Source organism: Tympanuchus pallidicinctus, unplaced genomic scaffold (genome assembly GCF_026119805.1).
Source record: "Tympanuchus pallidicinctus isolate F22 unplaced genomic scaffold, pur_lepc_1.0 scaffold16, whole genome shotgun sequence".
Classification (NCBI taxonomy): Eukaryota; Metazoa; Chordata; class Aves; order Galliformes; family Phasianidae; genus Tympanuchus; species Tympanuchus pallidicinctus.
This window is the reverse complement of record NW_026294679.1, coordinates 14,161,189-14,178,761: the sequence shown is the minus strand read 5'-3', so window position 1 is coordinate 14,178,761 and position 17,573 is coordinate 14,161,189. Positions and strand designations below refer to the sequence as shown.

Here is a 17,573-nt window from a genome sequence, read left to right as displayed (position 1 = left end):
TAGTATTGATCAGAATATACAATGTTAATATTCTGTATAGTATTGATCAGAATATACAATAAAGAGTTTCTGAGGAAATAACCTCAAATAAATGTTACATTATTTTTTTGTAAACTGGAATAACATTTCTGTCATAAACAAGACAATTTTTAAACTTTTCTTTAGCTGTTTACCCAGTTCTTGTTGCAAACACTCAGAAACATTGTCATTTCTTCTATTCAGCAAAATCTTTCACCATAAAATCACCATTGCAGAAGCCCTTTTACAGATCTGCTTCTATCCTGTTCCTTAGAACATGCCATTTTCTTTCCTGTATTATCTGTATACCTCATAGAGGTCAATGACCTTTTGTATCAATGAAGTTAACTCTAGGTCCAGATTTCAGTCCTGAAAAAAATTTCAGAAGGCAATGTGTTGAAATAATTTCTACTTAAATTATGTATTCAGTAAATTAACTTATCTAAAACCTGACAGTTTTATTTATTAATCTACATTGCATTTTTTTTATTAAGTTGCTAGTAACTCACCTCTGAATAGGAACATTAGCATAGTTGCTCAAAATGGCATTAAAATCTGCAGTGTTTCAGTCGAGAACAAATCATGAATGTAATTTCTGATTACTTTGTAATTAACTGAATTTTTCTCTTCTGGATTTTAAGTGGTCCAGGATGTTACCTTCACTGTACCATCTCTAGCAGTGTTACAATTCAGTACTTCCAACTAAATTTTTTTCTCCTTATGGTGGGGATCTCCAGAAGAGTGTAGCTCTTTGTAGTTTGAGTGGAAGTAACTCCGAATCATTTTCATATCTGGCTGTAAGTAAACGTCCATCTCTAGATCTATGTCTCAGCAAAGTCTGCTTAATAAGCAAACTCGCAAACATGCAAAGTACCTAGGATTTGGAATTTCTTTCCCTCCTTTTCTGAGAAGGCATATGCTGGTGAAAGACTGGTAGTGGTATCTTAACTAGGTCTGTGGTAGAGACAGAATTACTGTGCTACTTCTCTTTGATCAAACTCAGTTTACATCACACAGTAATTTGACATTACTTGTAGAGTGAGAGCTAGATCAGACCCAGTGAAGAAGATGCCTCCCTAGAGTAAAAATATGACGTAAATATTGGAAGAGTCAGAAACATGAAATGTGTATGCATATGTGTGGGTGTTTGAATATAGCTATGATTGTATGTTTGACTATGCATGCATGCTAATGATACTGTCGGTCTCCCCCAGGATCATATATTTTTATGGCACCTATGTTTGCTATGTCTTAAAAGTGTGATTGTGCTTCTTATCCTCGGCCTCTCTGCTGCCTAAACAAAAGTTCATTGTGCTGTACTGCAGTTTGTTCCTGAAGTTATGTGTAATGTTCTGCAACATTTAATCCCTTTTCCACTAACACACAATCATTGCTTCAGCAATTTCATTTGGTCTTCCTAGATGTTTATGCATCTTGCTCATCTAAATTCAAAGAAATATTCAAATGGATTCACATTTTCAAATCACTTGGGGATGTCTGTCTAGGAGCTGTCCTCCCTGCGTTACCCAAAACAAGAATGCAGAGAAGACAGCACTCAATTTAACATACAATGAATACATGTATTTCTTCCTACAAATAAAGGGTTTGTCTTTGTCTTCAGTATTGGTTTTCAGCATTTATCTACTGCCCAGCTTGCTCTGCAGATGACTTTCATCTGGATTCTTTTTAATCTCAGCTCTTTAGAAGAAAGGGAGATTTATAACCCGTGATATTTTGTTCACATTCTTCATGCACTATCTACTCTATGTAGTACTGATCTGAGTTTCTTTTTACCAATTTTCCTATTCTGTATCAAAATGTGTTTAAACACTAGAAAGATCAGAAAGTAAGAGTTTAAAAATCTTACCACTTTTATTGGTTGCATAGAAATCTCCAATGACCTGATATTTTTGTTATCTTTCCCAATAGCAATCATTGTTCACACAGCTATTTTGTAACAGTAGTTTTTTTCTTATTCAATGTAAACGTTGCAGTTCAGACAGGTAAAGCATCCATTAATATTTTTAATATTATTTCAGTCTACTGAATCAGATAGTTAATATTATTGGTGATGTTCTGTTTTATTAAATATAATCCGTTTCCATCACAGAATCATTAAGGTTGGAAAAGACCTGTAAAATCACCTAGTCCAACCTTCCACCAACCACCAATGTTGCCCTCTAGCACACTGTTGCCCATCAGACTAACTCAAAATGTTAGACAATATCCAGTGTCTGAGAGTGCATGTGCCTTCCTCAAAAATATTTTCCCACAGTTTTACCAGGAATATAAGGTATATTCATATGGAATGAAGCCAGAAATGTCTATGGCAAATCTATCTCTGTCCTCCATTGTTTCTTCCTACTTCATTGTTATATTTTCTGGCAGTTGAATGAATGTATGATTTGAAGGTTCATTATGTAATTAATTCTCATTGTTTCTTTGCTAATTAATACAGTTGATCAGATATTGAAAATTAGCCCTATTAGTCCTCTAGGCTCTTTGCTACAAGCATTTGATTACAGCCTGTGATATCAGTGGTGGTGTTCTCATGTGCAAACACTGAAGGATTAGGCACAACATAAACCTCATTCAACATGTACAGTGCTGTGTCATACTGTCAACAAGAACTTTGCCTAAATAAGGGATAGAAAATATTTTCTTAATGGATGGAGTTATGACTGTAATGTGACTTACAAAATGAGGCGGAAAACAGACAAAGAGTTTTCCATTTGGAAAATGGAAATTTCTTGTCAAAAGAAATGCAAATTTGCTAGCTGGTCTGCTGTCCAAGCTGTGAGAAATCTGAGCCAGTGTGCCAAAGTTATCTCTGGTGATCTTCCTGTTTATCTTCAGAATCTTGAGTGTCTTCTTCCTCCAGAAGTGCTCAAGTGATTGTGCTAAGATTATTTTGAGAGCTGATTAAATTACAGAATATGGCAGATGTGGAGAAAGAATAAACTGTTGTGGAAAGTCTGATACTAAAGTGGATTTCTGGTTTAAAAACGAACAAACAAACAAACAAACAAAAAAACACCAGCCAGCAAAATGAAGATTCCTCTGCATTTCTTATCTGAAATCAGGAAAATCATTTTTTATTTAGCAAAAAGAACAAAGCTGAGGTAAATCATTCAACCTGAGAATAGGTTCATTCCACAGCAAGGTTACAGTTGGATTATCAAACGAGAGAAAATTCTTATGTCTATCAGACTGCGCTTCTAGGAACTTGAAAGTAAGCAGGTACATTTTAAAGAGTTGTGAAAGAGGTATCTATCTATATGTGAGTATTCTTCCTTGGCATTTCCATGGGCTCCAAGCAAATAGATAAGAGTGAGATTGTAGTAATAGAGCACAAAATATTTGAAAAATAAATTACCTGTGTTGTGGCCAAAAAAAAGAGGAAAAACATACTGTCGGTCAATATGATAAGTATGATATCTGACAGAAAACTGAGGACAGAATATAACAGTAAAGGGTAACTATTGCGTAGCAAATTTAGCTGGAAGTTACAGGCCTGTCTGTATATGCTGTGAATACAGTAGATATCGGAGGTACCATCTGACCACAGTTGAAATATGCTGCTACTGCAGATGGTCTTCACAACTGAAGGGAGCAGATACAGAAAGTGGAGGTGTACAAATCTAGGACTAAGGCTGCAACATTTCAAAGAAGAAATTCCTTTCCTTATTTTGCAGGGAAGGCCTAGCCTATTGTGACAACACTGTGAAGTAATATTTCTATGCTCAACATAGCATCAATAGTAAAGGTAGTAATAAGTCAGTGTTATGACAGATCCATCCAGGGGAATTTTGCTGCCTGTGATTTTTCTTTGATCTTATGTTTTCAAGAAAATACTGAGCATGAAATGCAGTTATTCTTATGAAGATAGACTGTTGATGTTCATTTTGTACTTCACGTGCTTCAAGGACTTGCAAGGTTAAGAAAAGATTGCAGTTTTACCTAAGGCAAGAACACATGAAAATAAAGCATCTTCTGTATCCACTTGAACACTTTATAAGCTCAGTGCTTGCTAACTGATTTTCAGTTTTGAAACATAACTCATTACTGTATAAAGGTGCTTTAAGCTCCTCCAATAGGAAAGTTGTGTTAGTGGTAGAGAAATGTCAGTCTGTTTCTCCTCAGCTAAAACCAGCTTATCAGAATTGCCATTGATATGGGTTACCTGTTATAGAATGTCCTGAGGTTTCAAAATGCTCTGTATACAGAGTACTCCAAAATAATGAATCTTGCTTAAGTTGAAATTATAGAACAGGACAATGTGATTATCCTTACCATACTATCTTTTGATCCAGATATTTAAATTTAATTCATATTATTTAATGATTTGGAATCTAGATTTTGTATTAAAAAATTAAAAAAAGAAAATTCCAACAATTTTAAAAGTAAGTGTTCCATTGCAGTCAATCATTAACTTTATAAAAGTTTAGTCAGCCCATAATTGAACATACTAAATAAAGTGTTCTGTCTTTTGTAGTTGTCAGGCTTGAACAGATGATTAGGACAAAAACTGAGCTGCAGGCTCAGTTCTTCAAGGTGGGAGTTTTCTTATATAGCTTCATCCTGAAAAGGATTTAGGCTTAGATTTAAATATAAGAAGAAAGATTATATAAAGGGATCTGAACAATTTTGTTAAATAATATAATTCAACTCTTATATAAAAGCCTTGTGGTTAGAGTACTTACTGACTTGCCAGAATCATATCTCTCAATCTCTGACTATCCATTAGTGTGCTAAAACCACTAGCATGCATGGATTCATGGCACTTAGCAATATACAATAGAAGATTTGTAGAGCCAGAAAAACTGTGATACAGTGTACTGGTTGGAATGCCCATTTAGAGAGGAGAACTCCTACGACTTTTCTCCCTGCACCAAACACTGGCTCTGCATTTCATATTTAAGGCTCACTCGATGACAAATAACCTGGCTATGAAAGCATCAGACTGAGTGTTCTTCTTCCCGGATGAGTGCTTTTAATCCAAGAGCTAATAACCAGTAAGTAAATAACCTGTGGACATTGGCATGGACTCAAACACTGTTTCTGAACTGTGGTCATGGAAATGTACCACTGTGGGAGGCAGGCGAGATGACTGAGGAGCTGCCTCCTGTAAAGCAGGAAGATTGCCAGTATTCCTAACTGAGATAAATAAGTCAATAAAAGAAGAGGGATCGGCGTATCAATCAGTGGGCTACTGAATACAAGATAAAAATAGGTGGTCACAGCATCATTTTGATGCTTGTTTTTCAAGCAAAATGTTTTCATTTCTAAGTGAAGGATACGTATTTAATATCCTTGGTTATGGTGTGTCATGGCAGAGACAATTTATAACTCTGTGTAAGGAACCTGCTTTCCTGAATATGGTGAGGATTGAAAAGACTGAGGCCCACGTCATTCCTCTGAACTTTGGTAATGAACAAGAGATATACGTTTCATCTCTGAGGCACTCAATTGGATGATTAATTCTGGGGTTTTAAATCTGATTTGAGAATCAGATATCTGCACCACAGTTTTTAACTCGAGTTCTTTATTATATCATATCAGGGTATACAGTTTGCTTCATCTTCAGTAAAACTGTTGGCATGCAAATGGAGATAATTGTTGATAAACATATACATATTCTCTTTGAGCTTGGACAGAATAGCCTGTCTCTATCTGATCTTATACTGCATGTAAATATAAATGTATATGCGAGGAAAGGCTCTGCTCTGCTGTAATCAATGATCATGTTCCCTTCAAATTCATCAGAATGAAGGACTGTACCACCATGCACTTTTCTACATGACTTATGAGCCATGAGTAGTATATATTGTACAGCTTATGAATTTACCATATTGCTTTTCTATTGCAAGGAAGGTGATAGATTTATTTGGAATAAAAAAAAGTTGCAAGTGGCACTAGTGGAGATCTGACTAAATGTTACAATAACAGCCAACAAATTCAGTTGGAAATTCACCCAATAAGAACCGTTTCAAAGAGAAGCTGAAATATGGTTGACAGTATCAGTAATCATATATTGCATGCTTTTATATCGGTTCTAAATATTATAATTTCAATCATAACAAGCATATTAGTAAATGCACTCTGTTATGCAAAATAAATGGCTGGGTTTATTACAGCCAGCTTAAGGCAGGCAGCTGTAGATAAAATTAAAACATGTATCCATTCAGTATGCGTTGATTATCAGAGGAAGAGTCAGGAATCAACTCCTGATTCCATCCATTTCCAAGTTTTTTTGATTATTTTTCTTTATAATAATTTAGGCAAGTTTTCTTATGTCGCTTTCTGCATCTCTAAGATAGGAACATTAAGTTCCTTCCATTTGGAAAAAAACAAAACAAAACAAAATTTTGAGACATGAAGTAAAAAGTGCTATGTAAGAATTTTGAATTATTATGGTAATTTATGAGATAATGAATGTCATCCTACAGAAACACTTAGAAACTTTTACTTGGAATACTAAGTATTCATGAGTTTGAATTACTGTTCAGATTCTAAGGCTAGACTGATGCTTTGTTTGAAACTTCTTTTGAAATCATTTCCACCTGTTTAAGCAGTTTTGACTTTGCTGCAGACATGGCATAATAGTTTCATTATAGTGAGTTAGACTGCTTGTCAAATGTGAAACCTAGGTTTTCATTTCCTTATATCTTGCTGCTAACACAGTTCTACTCACGCAAATGGTAGTAGACATCTGCCAATCAGCTCTGTTCCTACAAACTTGCAAGTCTAAGAAATCAAGTTCAGTTTTTGCACTACTTCAAGAGAAGGAATCATTTCATTAAATACAAAGGAAGAAATATTTTTTTTTGATAGTTCCGATTTTCACTCCTTGTGTAACAATTTACAACTTCTTTGATACGAATTGAATTGAAATATACCCGAACTATAACATCACGTACCCTGGTGATATAGCTGCATGAGATAGATAGACTTTCCAACTAACAGGAGATTTTGGAGCTGTGCTACAGTCAAGTGCTGCTACTTCAGATTCTGGGTGTTTACTCCTTCTCCTGCTTACTGCACCTGTTTTCAGAAACATCTCTACAGAAATGACTGTGCTTTCTCCACAGGCTGGCCTAGCTACAGCCAATAAATAAACGTGTGTGCAGTTCTTATTGCAATATTTCAAATGCAATGAATAGTTTGTATTGGTTCTGCAGACCTCAGATGTTTTGCAGTCTAGGATAATTTTTAACTTTCTCAAATAAGTTATGATTCTGAAAGGAAGCAATCCAAATAGCTTGCTTTTTTCCTGTTCTCCAGTGATAACTACATCTTAATACGATTTAGAAATAAAATAATTTGCAACTAGATGAAAAGCAAGTTGAATGTCTAGATTTAAATGTAGGAAAGAAAGATTATGACATCATTTTTCTCTAAGAGCATTTATGATTAAACTATGCATATGGATATAATTTTCAATACCTAGTAAGTCTAATAAAAAGCTTTAGTCACATTAGGGCTGAATTGTTCTCAGAAAAAACCCCTAACAAAAGGCCAATCGAATAATAAAAAAAATCAACAACAACCCAAAACCAATCCCTGCAAAACACATTATACATAAAAGAGAAAAAATTTAAAATATTTGGGATTATGCCTGTCATTAAAAAAAAAAAAAGACAATTCATTAAAAAAGTTAATCAAAAGCAAAAAAAAAAAAAAATAAAATTTAAGACTGCATTGTTTATACTGGAAAGTTTTTCTGCTCTTACTGCACTGGACTCCTAAGATGTATTGTGGTATTTTGATTATGATTTTTTTCTTTTCAGCAATGACTAAGACCATCATTTCTGAGATGTAAGGGGAAGAAAGAGATTTAACATCATTACTTGGATCTGCAGTATCTAATTGAACAACGGAGAAAATGCATCAGAACTTTAGATTATTAGCTAACAGAGAAAAATGACAGACCTGATAAAAGAAAGAGAAGATTCAATTTTGATTGTGTTTCAGGAAACATTGCAATCACTTGATTCTCTTTTTATAATGCAGCCAAATATATATATATATTCTCTTTGAAAGTAGTGTGAAATTCAACAAGAATTTAACTCTTTTTTTCTTCTTGTTATTCATTGCTTTCAGGGGTAAGAAGATTGGGCATGATATTGATTTTTTGATCACCAGTCCAGGACAGAGGGAAGATGATGAACTTCTGCATAAAGTTGTTAACTTATGGAAAAAGCGGGTATGAACATAATAACATTTAGATATATATATGTATGTTCCAAAATCACTGAATTAGGCCTATGTAGTACTTAAGTTGACTCTTTTTCACATATTATTTTTTGAAATTGGATGTTATTCTAGTTGGTTATTTATCTTGATTATCTAGATGTATCCTACAGCTCAGAATGCTGCAGTTGAAGGTTGTATCAGGAATATTCTATGCATTGTTGTATATTCCTGTAAGAGGTAAGAAGTTAGGCTAAATGGAGGTTTGGGTGGCACAGTAAAACTGTTCTTATACTAAAAAAAAGTAAATTATATATATATATAATATATGTATACAATATATATATATATGAAATTATACATGTATAGATACACATTCTTCTTAAAATGGAAGTAGTTCCTCCCAAGTTACTGTTTTTTTTTCAGGGAGCTCCACTTTAAGTATAGTGGACTTCTGTTACCTTATGGTATGATGACAGCTGATCTGAAAACTTGAGTATACAGCTCCAGGAATTCTGGCTTCCTTTCAGCCCACAGATTAGCAATTTTCATGGCATCCACTGTGAGAATTGTTGTAGCCCTTTATGATGTCTATATTTTTTGACTGCACACATTTCACAGATGAATTGTTAATCTAAGGATTTTTCTATTCAGTTTTCTTCTTTTCCAAGCAGCTTTAAACTTGGAAGATTTTCAATTATAATAGGTGGAAGTACCTCAAAATGTTCCTGGATCAGAAATACAGCATGTCAGAAATAATGTTTTGTTTCTTTTTCAACCTTTCTGGTCAGCTAATATATATTTGACATTTACTACCTGTACCATTCAAAGGAACTGAGTACATTTCAACATGTCAAAGAGCAGCACTTTGTATGAAGTGAATCATCATAGGCCCCAGTGCTAAGCAGTCAGCTTTCAGTGCAGGTAGCCTGGACAGAATGCCTGTGAACTGATTTTGACCCATGGACTTTAATTAATGTATAATGGGTTAAGAGGTTTTAAAAGACTTAAAAAACGTTCCCCAAATAAACAGAAACTTATCTGATGGAATAAATGTTATGTTTTAGAGCCTTTCAACTGGATTTAATGTCAGGGCATCAAACTAGACCTTTCCTGATACAGTCCTAGTGGAATTTCTCTTCCTTCAGCTGACTTTTGGTCTTCAAAATGCTAAAAGATTATTACTAATTTTGTAGATCTCTCTGATTTCCATCATAATTCTCTATGGAAAATGCACATATTGAAGTAGACTTCTAGCAGATAAACTTTATGCTGCACTGAAAAGTAATGAAGCTGTGGCAGTTAATGTCTGCTGAGGAACAACTCTATTTTTATCTCTTTATTATTTATATATAGCTTCTTCCTCAGTTATCCCGCTCCCTTAATTCCAAGCAGAGAATGCGTTTCTTCTTGTAGGTTGTGCTTTTACCTTTTTAAGCAGACTTGATTCTTGGGCCTGTCCCCAAGTGCAGCCTTTCATCCCTTCTCCCATTCCGTTAAGTTCCGCTTATATTAATGGGAGCAGTGGTTGTCTGAGAGGTCTGGCAATGGTAGAAGATTTTCAGGTCACCCCGAGGTGTTTTCATTAAATGGAATTGAGAGGAAAGAAATAGAAAATAAATTGTTCCTGTTGATTTTTTTTTTTCTTTTTCTTTTTCTTTTTTTTTTTTTAAGGATAAAATTTGGCAGAAATGAGTGCAGTGAGAGAGCTGGAGGTCAAGAGTTTAGTGAAAAGATTAGGATTTCTCTAGAGATCCCAGCACAAAGAAAATATCAGAGGGGGGAGTGAGGGGGTGCACAGTGGTTGTGAAAATCAAACCCAAATAAGATAATTTAAACCTATGGACAAACATTTTCAATGCTTTGTGTTGTTTTCTTTTCTTTTCTTTTCTTTTCTATTTTTCTTTTTTCTTTTCCAGAATTTCTATGGCTTACAACACTCTACATCCTCTCTACTGTGTTGTAATATACAGGCTCGTAGCATTACTACTGAAAAAATTACCTGCCAGCAAAATCAGAATATAAAAAGAAAGAGAAGAATTGTACTCTTCTTGTTGTTTTTTTTTTTTTTTAAATCAGCTTTGATTTTGAAGAGTGAAAAAAATAAAAAAAAGAAGCTTAAAACACTGTAATACTTTTTGACAGTACACCTGTGGGCTGTTTCACAGCTTCCTAGTTTTGTGCTACTGTTTCAAAGCCCAGATTCATCAAAGAATGTCACTGAGGTCATGATGTTGCCTTCCTTTCAGCAGCTCTTAGTGAAGGATCCTGCAATGTTTTACTCCTAAGCTATGAACCCTACCCTTATTTGAATAGTTTAAAAGGGCCTTTCTCTTAGCTGAAAAGTTTAGAGATTTTTCTTTTGGAAGCTGCTGGGAGCTATGTGGTTAAATCAGCACTATTATTCTTTTGATGCAGCATCATCAGGGATGAATGGGCAGAAGTAAAGAGAGCACAGTCTCTCTGCTGAACTTCAAAGTAGCACGGCTAAATGGAAAAGATGCAATGCAGTACACAGGTGGTTATGGTTTTAATGGTTCCAGGAAACTTCTTCGAGGAAGTAAGAGATTAATTCCTTTGTGGGATAGAGGTTCATGGGAAATTTGTAGGCATATAGGCTGAGCCATCTGTGTCAATATTCAGTTGCATACTGTGTAAAGAGTATTTTATTTTTCGCTAAAAACATATAGAATTTATTTAGCACTGTTCCTGTTGTTAGATATGTACCATGAACAGAGAAAGAAGAGATTGCATTGCTGCACTCTACTTGTTTTTTTTTTGTTTTGTTTTTTTTTTTAATTCATGTAAGTATAATGTTGCATTAGCTCACATTGCCATTTCAATTTTCTTTTGGCTTTGAATATAGACGCATTCCTGTGCATACTTATTCCAGTATATTTGTGGTCTGGTTTAGACTATCATTCATCCTTGCTGAGGTGAACAGGTCAGGGAAAGGAAGGTCTGGTGTCCCATTGGGATAGGTGGAGAGAAAAAAGTGAGTGGTCTAGATTTATCGTTACTAGAGAATGTTTTTATAAACAGAGTTCACAGAACAGCAGCACATGGATTATTGAGTGACAGCTGAATTTCAGTAGCAACAAAAACTGCTTCTGAGACAAGATACAGAAACAGTTACAAAGCCAGAACAAAGAGCTTATTTCTCTCAGATGAATGCTCCGTTCATGCAGAACTCTATTCACTCTGTGTAAACAAATGTTGCCTCACTTTTTACATTCTGAATTTTTCATTGAGCATTTTGGCTCAACTTCAGAAGAAGTTGAAGGCATTCTTAACTATAACAGACTAGTGCATGGTGACTAGAGCACGGCAGTGGGACATAAGAGAATTTGGTTTAAATATATTTAGTCAGAGGATGGGGTTGAATGTGACTGTCCAGCCTCTGAAATTATTGCATAAAATAGGCAGAAGTGTTCCCCTTCTTGCTGTGTTTTACATGAAGGTCCCAGCAGCAATGGCAGTTCGTATGAAGTCTGATATTTCTGGTGTGTGCTCCATATATCTATATGGGTTTAAGTATGTATATTTCCCTTATGTATATATAACTTGTGTATGTACAAAGTTATGTATGTATTAATTTTCAGATGTGTAATTGAATCTCTTCCTCAATTCTGGATAACTTCATAGCTTTCTGGACTAGCTTCTTCAACAGTTGGTCACCTGAGAGGTCCTCCATGTAGCGGTTTCATCACTCTTTCATGCCCACCAGTAGAAATGTTCATGGCATGGAGGGAAGAATCTTTGTTCCTGAACTCTGGTGCTGGGCTGTGCATTCCTGTCAAAACCAAGCTGTTCGGGACATACCCAGAATTTCAGACCATTTTTCTGCATTGGGAATTTCAAGTTCTTCTAGTTGGTAAAATTGGCATCAAATAGAAAAAGGCAGCTGCATGATTAGGCAGCAGTTGTAAAGTTTTGCATTGCTGATTGAGCCTTTGATGCCATTTCCTAACGATTCCTCACTCTAGCTGCATTGATTGCTCCCAGGCATCAGTTCCTTGAGCTGCTCCAATTTATAGAATTCCATTTGCCTCACCTAAGTAGGGATTTTTCTGTGTTGCAACCTTGCACTAGCATGCTTACAACCTACTTTGGATTGTCATAACTATTTCACTGAAAATAATTCTGTTCTGCTTCAGTAAACTCTCTGAGAAGGAAATTTATAACAATAACATATCTGTATTTCAGAAGAACATATGGGATTACATTTTTGGGTGGTATAAATCTATATTAATTAGCCTTAACAGAATTAATTCACCTAACAATATTAGGAATTATGACTGTAATGTTAAAAAGAGGGATAGAATTTTGTTTAATTAGAGTAGCGAAGAATGGTGAAGACCATATTTGGGTTGATGTTTCAGCTATTGATTCAGATTTTTCCCCAATTCGATCATGGATTGACTCTACTATCCATACTATTGGTGTGCCAGCACTCAGACTATTTAAGTAAGTGTGCATAATCACTTTTAAAAAGGAAAATGGTTATGATTATTGACATAATTGCCCTAAAACATATATTTGATTTTGATGGTGTTGTAAATTTGAGACATGAAAATGCCCACATTTCAAAACTTGATTTACAGCAATTTATGGTTGAAGATCAAATTGAAATTTGCAAACAACTGCAGATTCTCTGACATAGACTAATGCGAAGGCTGCTGTTCTGCAGCTAGCAGTAGCCAGAACTTCATACTGTCTTCATAGCTGACTGCCCTTCAAGTCATACTTTTTTCAAAATGTACAGAAGTGCTATTTCAGCTGTAGTTTATGGGGTGATGGTGAAGACCAGTGCCTAATCACAAAATGACCCAGGTTAGAAGGGACCTCAAGAGTCATGAATCTCCAACCCCCCTGCCACAGCCAAAAAAATTCCGATTGATACAAGCTAGGTTTTGGCTCCTGTTTAAAGATTATATCATGGCCTTCAATCTGGTTTCACCTGCTTGTTGAACTCTGAACTTATGTAATTATTGTCTAAGTGAATTATTTTGAAGTTGAGATAAATATTTACAGCAGTATCTATCATTTTATGCTCTTTATAACAGCTTTAGAAATTGCCCAACAAATTATGAAAAAAAGCACCTCAAAATAACCCAGAGATATCTAGTCCTAGAATAGTTTTTTCCTAAATATCTTAAACAAGTGCTAACCATCTGCAAATTCTTAAAATGTATTCAAGTAGAAGACGCAGCCTAGTCAGCAAGGGAGAACAGCTATACGAAGGCTCCAGTACTGAATCTTTAACTGGTACATAATTGCTTGATGTTAAATCTCAGGTACACAAGGAGCATTCCCTTGAAGTTCCTAAACAGAAGAATAGGAAGTGTTAGAGAGGAAGAAAAACAACCAGCTCATCAGCAAATAAATGGGTGGACATGTTTTTAAATGCTGTACCTTAAAGCAGCTGGGAGACTTTGAGGGCAGGATCTTCTTTATTTGTGATATTTTGGGTGACTTTAGGTAAAGGGAACATATTTATTTTTAGTGTGTACAGTGCAGTAAAGACTGCATGTCAGATTTACTCTGCTTACATTTACAACTATGTTTTTATATTTGGAAACAGCAAGTATCAGTTCCTTGTGACATTGGGGTAAAATCAAGTAAAAATTATAATCACTTCTAAGGATGGATGTGAGAGAGCACCTGCTAAAAATAAGCATTTTCAAATCAGCAGACTTGGAAACTATTAATCCCAGACTGGAAGCTACGTGAGAAGTTTTCTCAGATCAGTTTGTAACAATTTTCAAAATCAGGAATAATTCCAAAGAAGTAAAAAAATGTTTATCCAAGGCAAATAGTTTTCATTAAAAGAAGTGGACCAGTGACTCAAAGAACAGCCTGTGACTGATCCCTAATAAAGTAATGGGATTGTTAATTTGGAATGATCTTCAACAAAAACATGAAGGTTGAAAATCTAAAAATACCTATCAGTGCCTCTTCAGGGAATTGGAATTCACATCTTCTTAAGTGTTTCTGTTATCCTTTTTTCCCCCCCTGCACTAGCTCTGAAGTAACTTTATTGCTATGAAGTATTTTATAAGATATTTAACAAGTTATCCCATAAAGTTATCATACTTGCACTATGCTGAAAAAAATACATATATATTTTAAATTATTACTATTTTTTTAATGGAGATATCCTTCCAAAAATCTATTCATTATCAGCTGTGTTTGGAAGACATCTGATGTAGAGAATGTTGTAATTAACTGTGGATAATCTAAGAAAATTGCTTCTAAATGACCAGTTCAATATTGCAGATTTTAAGAGAAAAGAAAACAACAACAAAAAACCCTATAACAAAAGCTGATATAATTCTTTCTTCTTCACCATATAATAAGAGAAATGTAAACTAAAAGTCAGGATTGTGTGGTTTTTTTTTTGTTTGTTTGTTTTTGTGGTGAAACTAATATAAAAATTCCTAGAGAAGAGGAAGGAGGATATATACACATTTATGGGACTTCAGAGGAGAGAGGAAATTTGATCCAAGGACATAAAACAATCCTGAGGATGGAAATTTTAAAAATCAGTCTGTTTATCTTACCACAGAACTGTGAGTAGTGGGTTTGATGTAGATTTAAAGAACTGTGAAACAAGTATGATAAGACAGCTGACAATTGCCCTTTGGCCTGTTGATCTTGAAGAGAAAGCTAACAGGCTCATTTAGTTTGAGTGTGGTTAATAAATTCAGCTTAGTAGTTTTCCTTAATAATAAGTAAAAATTAGTTAACCTATGGAGAAAGTGGTTTCTGCACCATTGTTACTAACCTTTATAACAAAGTCACATTTCCTTTGCAAAGACAAATCTCAGTAGTCTCTAATTCTTGTGTAGTGTTGCAGAGAGAGACAATTGCAGTGGTCTCCTGTATTTTATGAATCTATAAAATCTAAATTAAGGTTGAGTACCAGGAGTCAAGCACACACCTGAGTGTTTTCATCATGTTGGAACTGCGCTCAGAAAGTGGAATCTCTTTGCCAGCTGAGCCCTTCTGATAGTGTCAGTGATACTGCACCTTGCTATATTACTGCATATAAAGCCCCATCTCTATTCTGAAATCCCAACCATGACTGAAGAAAGCAGGATTATGGTCAATATCTACTTTATTACTTTGCTGTTGTGCATTTGATGTTTTGTATTTGCTAAAAAATGATGTACTGGGTAGCAGAGAGAGGGAGGCTGGTCTTTGTCATGTCCCAGGTGGTGTGCTTTGGGTGAGGAGAAGTTTTTTGGCTGCAGGCAGTAGGGAAGATTGTTCTTCACTTGAGGGTGACTGAACACTGAGAGATTTAAAAACCTTTGGGAGTACAGGTAAGTCTGAAATGCCCAAGAAATCAGTAGCCTTGAAAGTTGCCTAGAAATGCAAACAAAATGCACAGAAATAGGGCTGAGATATGTCAGAAAGATGTTTTTTGCTAAGGACCTTAAAGAGAATAATGCAAAGTTTACAGCAAACCCAGGAACTTTTGAAAGGTTGCTGGCTACAGAGCTGGAGGAAGGCACTGTGTCTCTTCTGCCTAGCCTTTCCTGCAGTGCTGGATTAAAAGAAATTCATTCGCAACATTCCATTGCTTCTATTTTTATCCCCACTCTGAACTGTCTTTATTATTAAATCATGTTTATATTTTAATAAATTCTGAATATTTATGTTCACCACTTTATTATGGTTCACTCCCCTCTAACAAAAGTAGTGATCAGGGCCATGTCACAAGGAAATCTCACACAGATAGCCCAAATTCTTTGTTTGGTAGCTGTCAGCAAGATTGTTCTCTCCACTACCGAGTTTTACTAGATGTCTGCCTTGTGAGAAAGCATCAGTAGCAACTCCAGAATTTCTGTTGACATCAACCACAAAAGCCTTAAGGGGAAGGCAAGGAGGGGAAGAAATGTTGTCTTCTTTGTATAGGGTAGGATGTTGTCTCTATCAGATGACTAGCACTTTAAATTTCCCTCCAAAAATCAGCTAATATTTTTCTAAAATTATGCTTGGTTTATTGTCTAAACTTTGTCCAGACTTGGCTGTTCACAGTTCTGTGTTTACTGAAATTGCATTTTACAAACAACTTTAATAGCTATCTAGAAAGTCTGTCATTTTAATCCAGTAATTTAATGCAAGCAATGTCTTGTTTTTAGGGCTTACTTCTATATTGTGATATAATTGAATCAACATTTGTTAAGGAACAGATCCCAAGCAAGCATGTTGATGCCATGGATCATTTTCAGAAGTGTTTTGCGATTTTAAAATTATACCAGTCAAGAGTAGACAACAGCAGTTACAACATGTCAAAAAAATGTGACATGGCAGAAGTCAAAGACTGGAAGGCAATCCGTGTGGATCTGGTCATAACCCCCTTTGAGCAATATGCATATGCTCTGTTAGGCTGGACTGGCTCCAGGGTGAGTAACCATAGCAGTCTATTTTTCTTAGCACTGCTAACCTATTTTTGCTTTTGCAGCACTACTCTGAATTCATGGAATTTTAAAAAATATTGCTGTTCTCCACATCTCAAAATCAGTGATCTTAGGTTGGAGCTATTGAACTCTACTACTCTGATGTTTGTAGCTAATGTGCACTTTCCTTGAAGCACAGTGTTTAGGTTTGTGAAATGAAGAGCTAGGCTTGCAGTCTCTTACATCATTGACTTTTTATATCATACTAATGTTAACAAGCAGCTTAAATTGTTACTGAATAAAGAGATGATTTGGAAAGTGTTACAGAATTATCGTAAGGATGTTATGGGACGTTTGGTATTTGGGGAAATAATGTTCCGATTTGAAACTTAATTTGTTTCATAGAAAACTGAAAACAGTTTGATCCTTTTCTCTTTGGATTAATGAAACTTTTTTGTGTCACTTTTATTTTATTTGTGTATTGTTAAAAATAATAAAACTTTAAAACTTTTAGCTTTGAAACGAAATAAATTTTTTTCATTAGGATTCTAATATGGAAATAAAAGTTCAAATGATAGCTACTTTCATAATAGACATTGTAATGAGTAGTTGTTGTACTGAGTGTAACATAAAATAGCATAATATTTTCAAGATAAATTCTATATAATTGCTAACTCAAAATTTAAACAATTAGTCTCTCTCCAGACAGAATTAGTCTATAATTTACAGTTTTTCCCTCTGATATTACATGGTATTGCCAAGAGCTTCTAAGCCTGCTCTGAATTAGCTTTTGTATGTGCTAGAAGAATTGCCTCTCTATTCTACTTAAGTTAATCGGAAGCAGGGTGTTTTATATGAGGCCAGTTACTGCTATTGATGTGTTCTTTTGCTGAGCTGATGAGTTACTTCAGCCACATTTCTATTTTGAGAAGTTAAAATGTATTTAGTTGGATA

At 35.0% G+C, this 17,573-nt stretch overlaps 1 protein-coding gene across 2 annotated transcripts in view; it reads left to right on the top strand.

Annotated features, from left to right (window-relative positions):
• DNTT (DNA nucleotidylexotransferase) overlaps window positions 1-17,573 on the top strand; it is a 100,423-nt gene that overhangs the window by 53,949 nt on the left and 28,901 nt on the right. For both annotated transcript variants that reach the window (XM_052677459.1, XM_052677458.1), the window contains 2 exons: window positions 8,122-8,224; window positions 16,362-16,625. In XM_052677459.1, coding sequence (XP_052533419.1) covers window positions 8,122-8,224; window positions 16,362-16,625 — 367 coding nt within the window. The remainder of the gene's footprint in view (window positions 1-8,121; window positions 8,225-16,361; window positions 16,626-17,573) is intronic.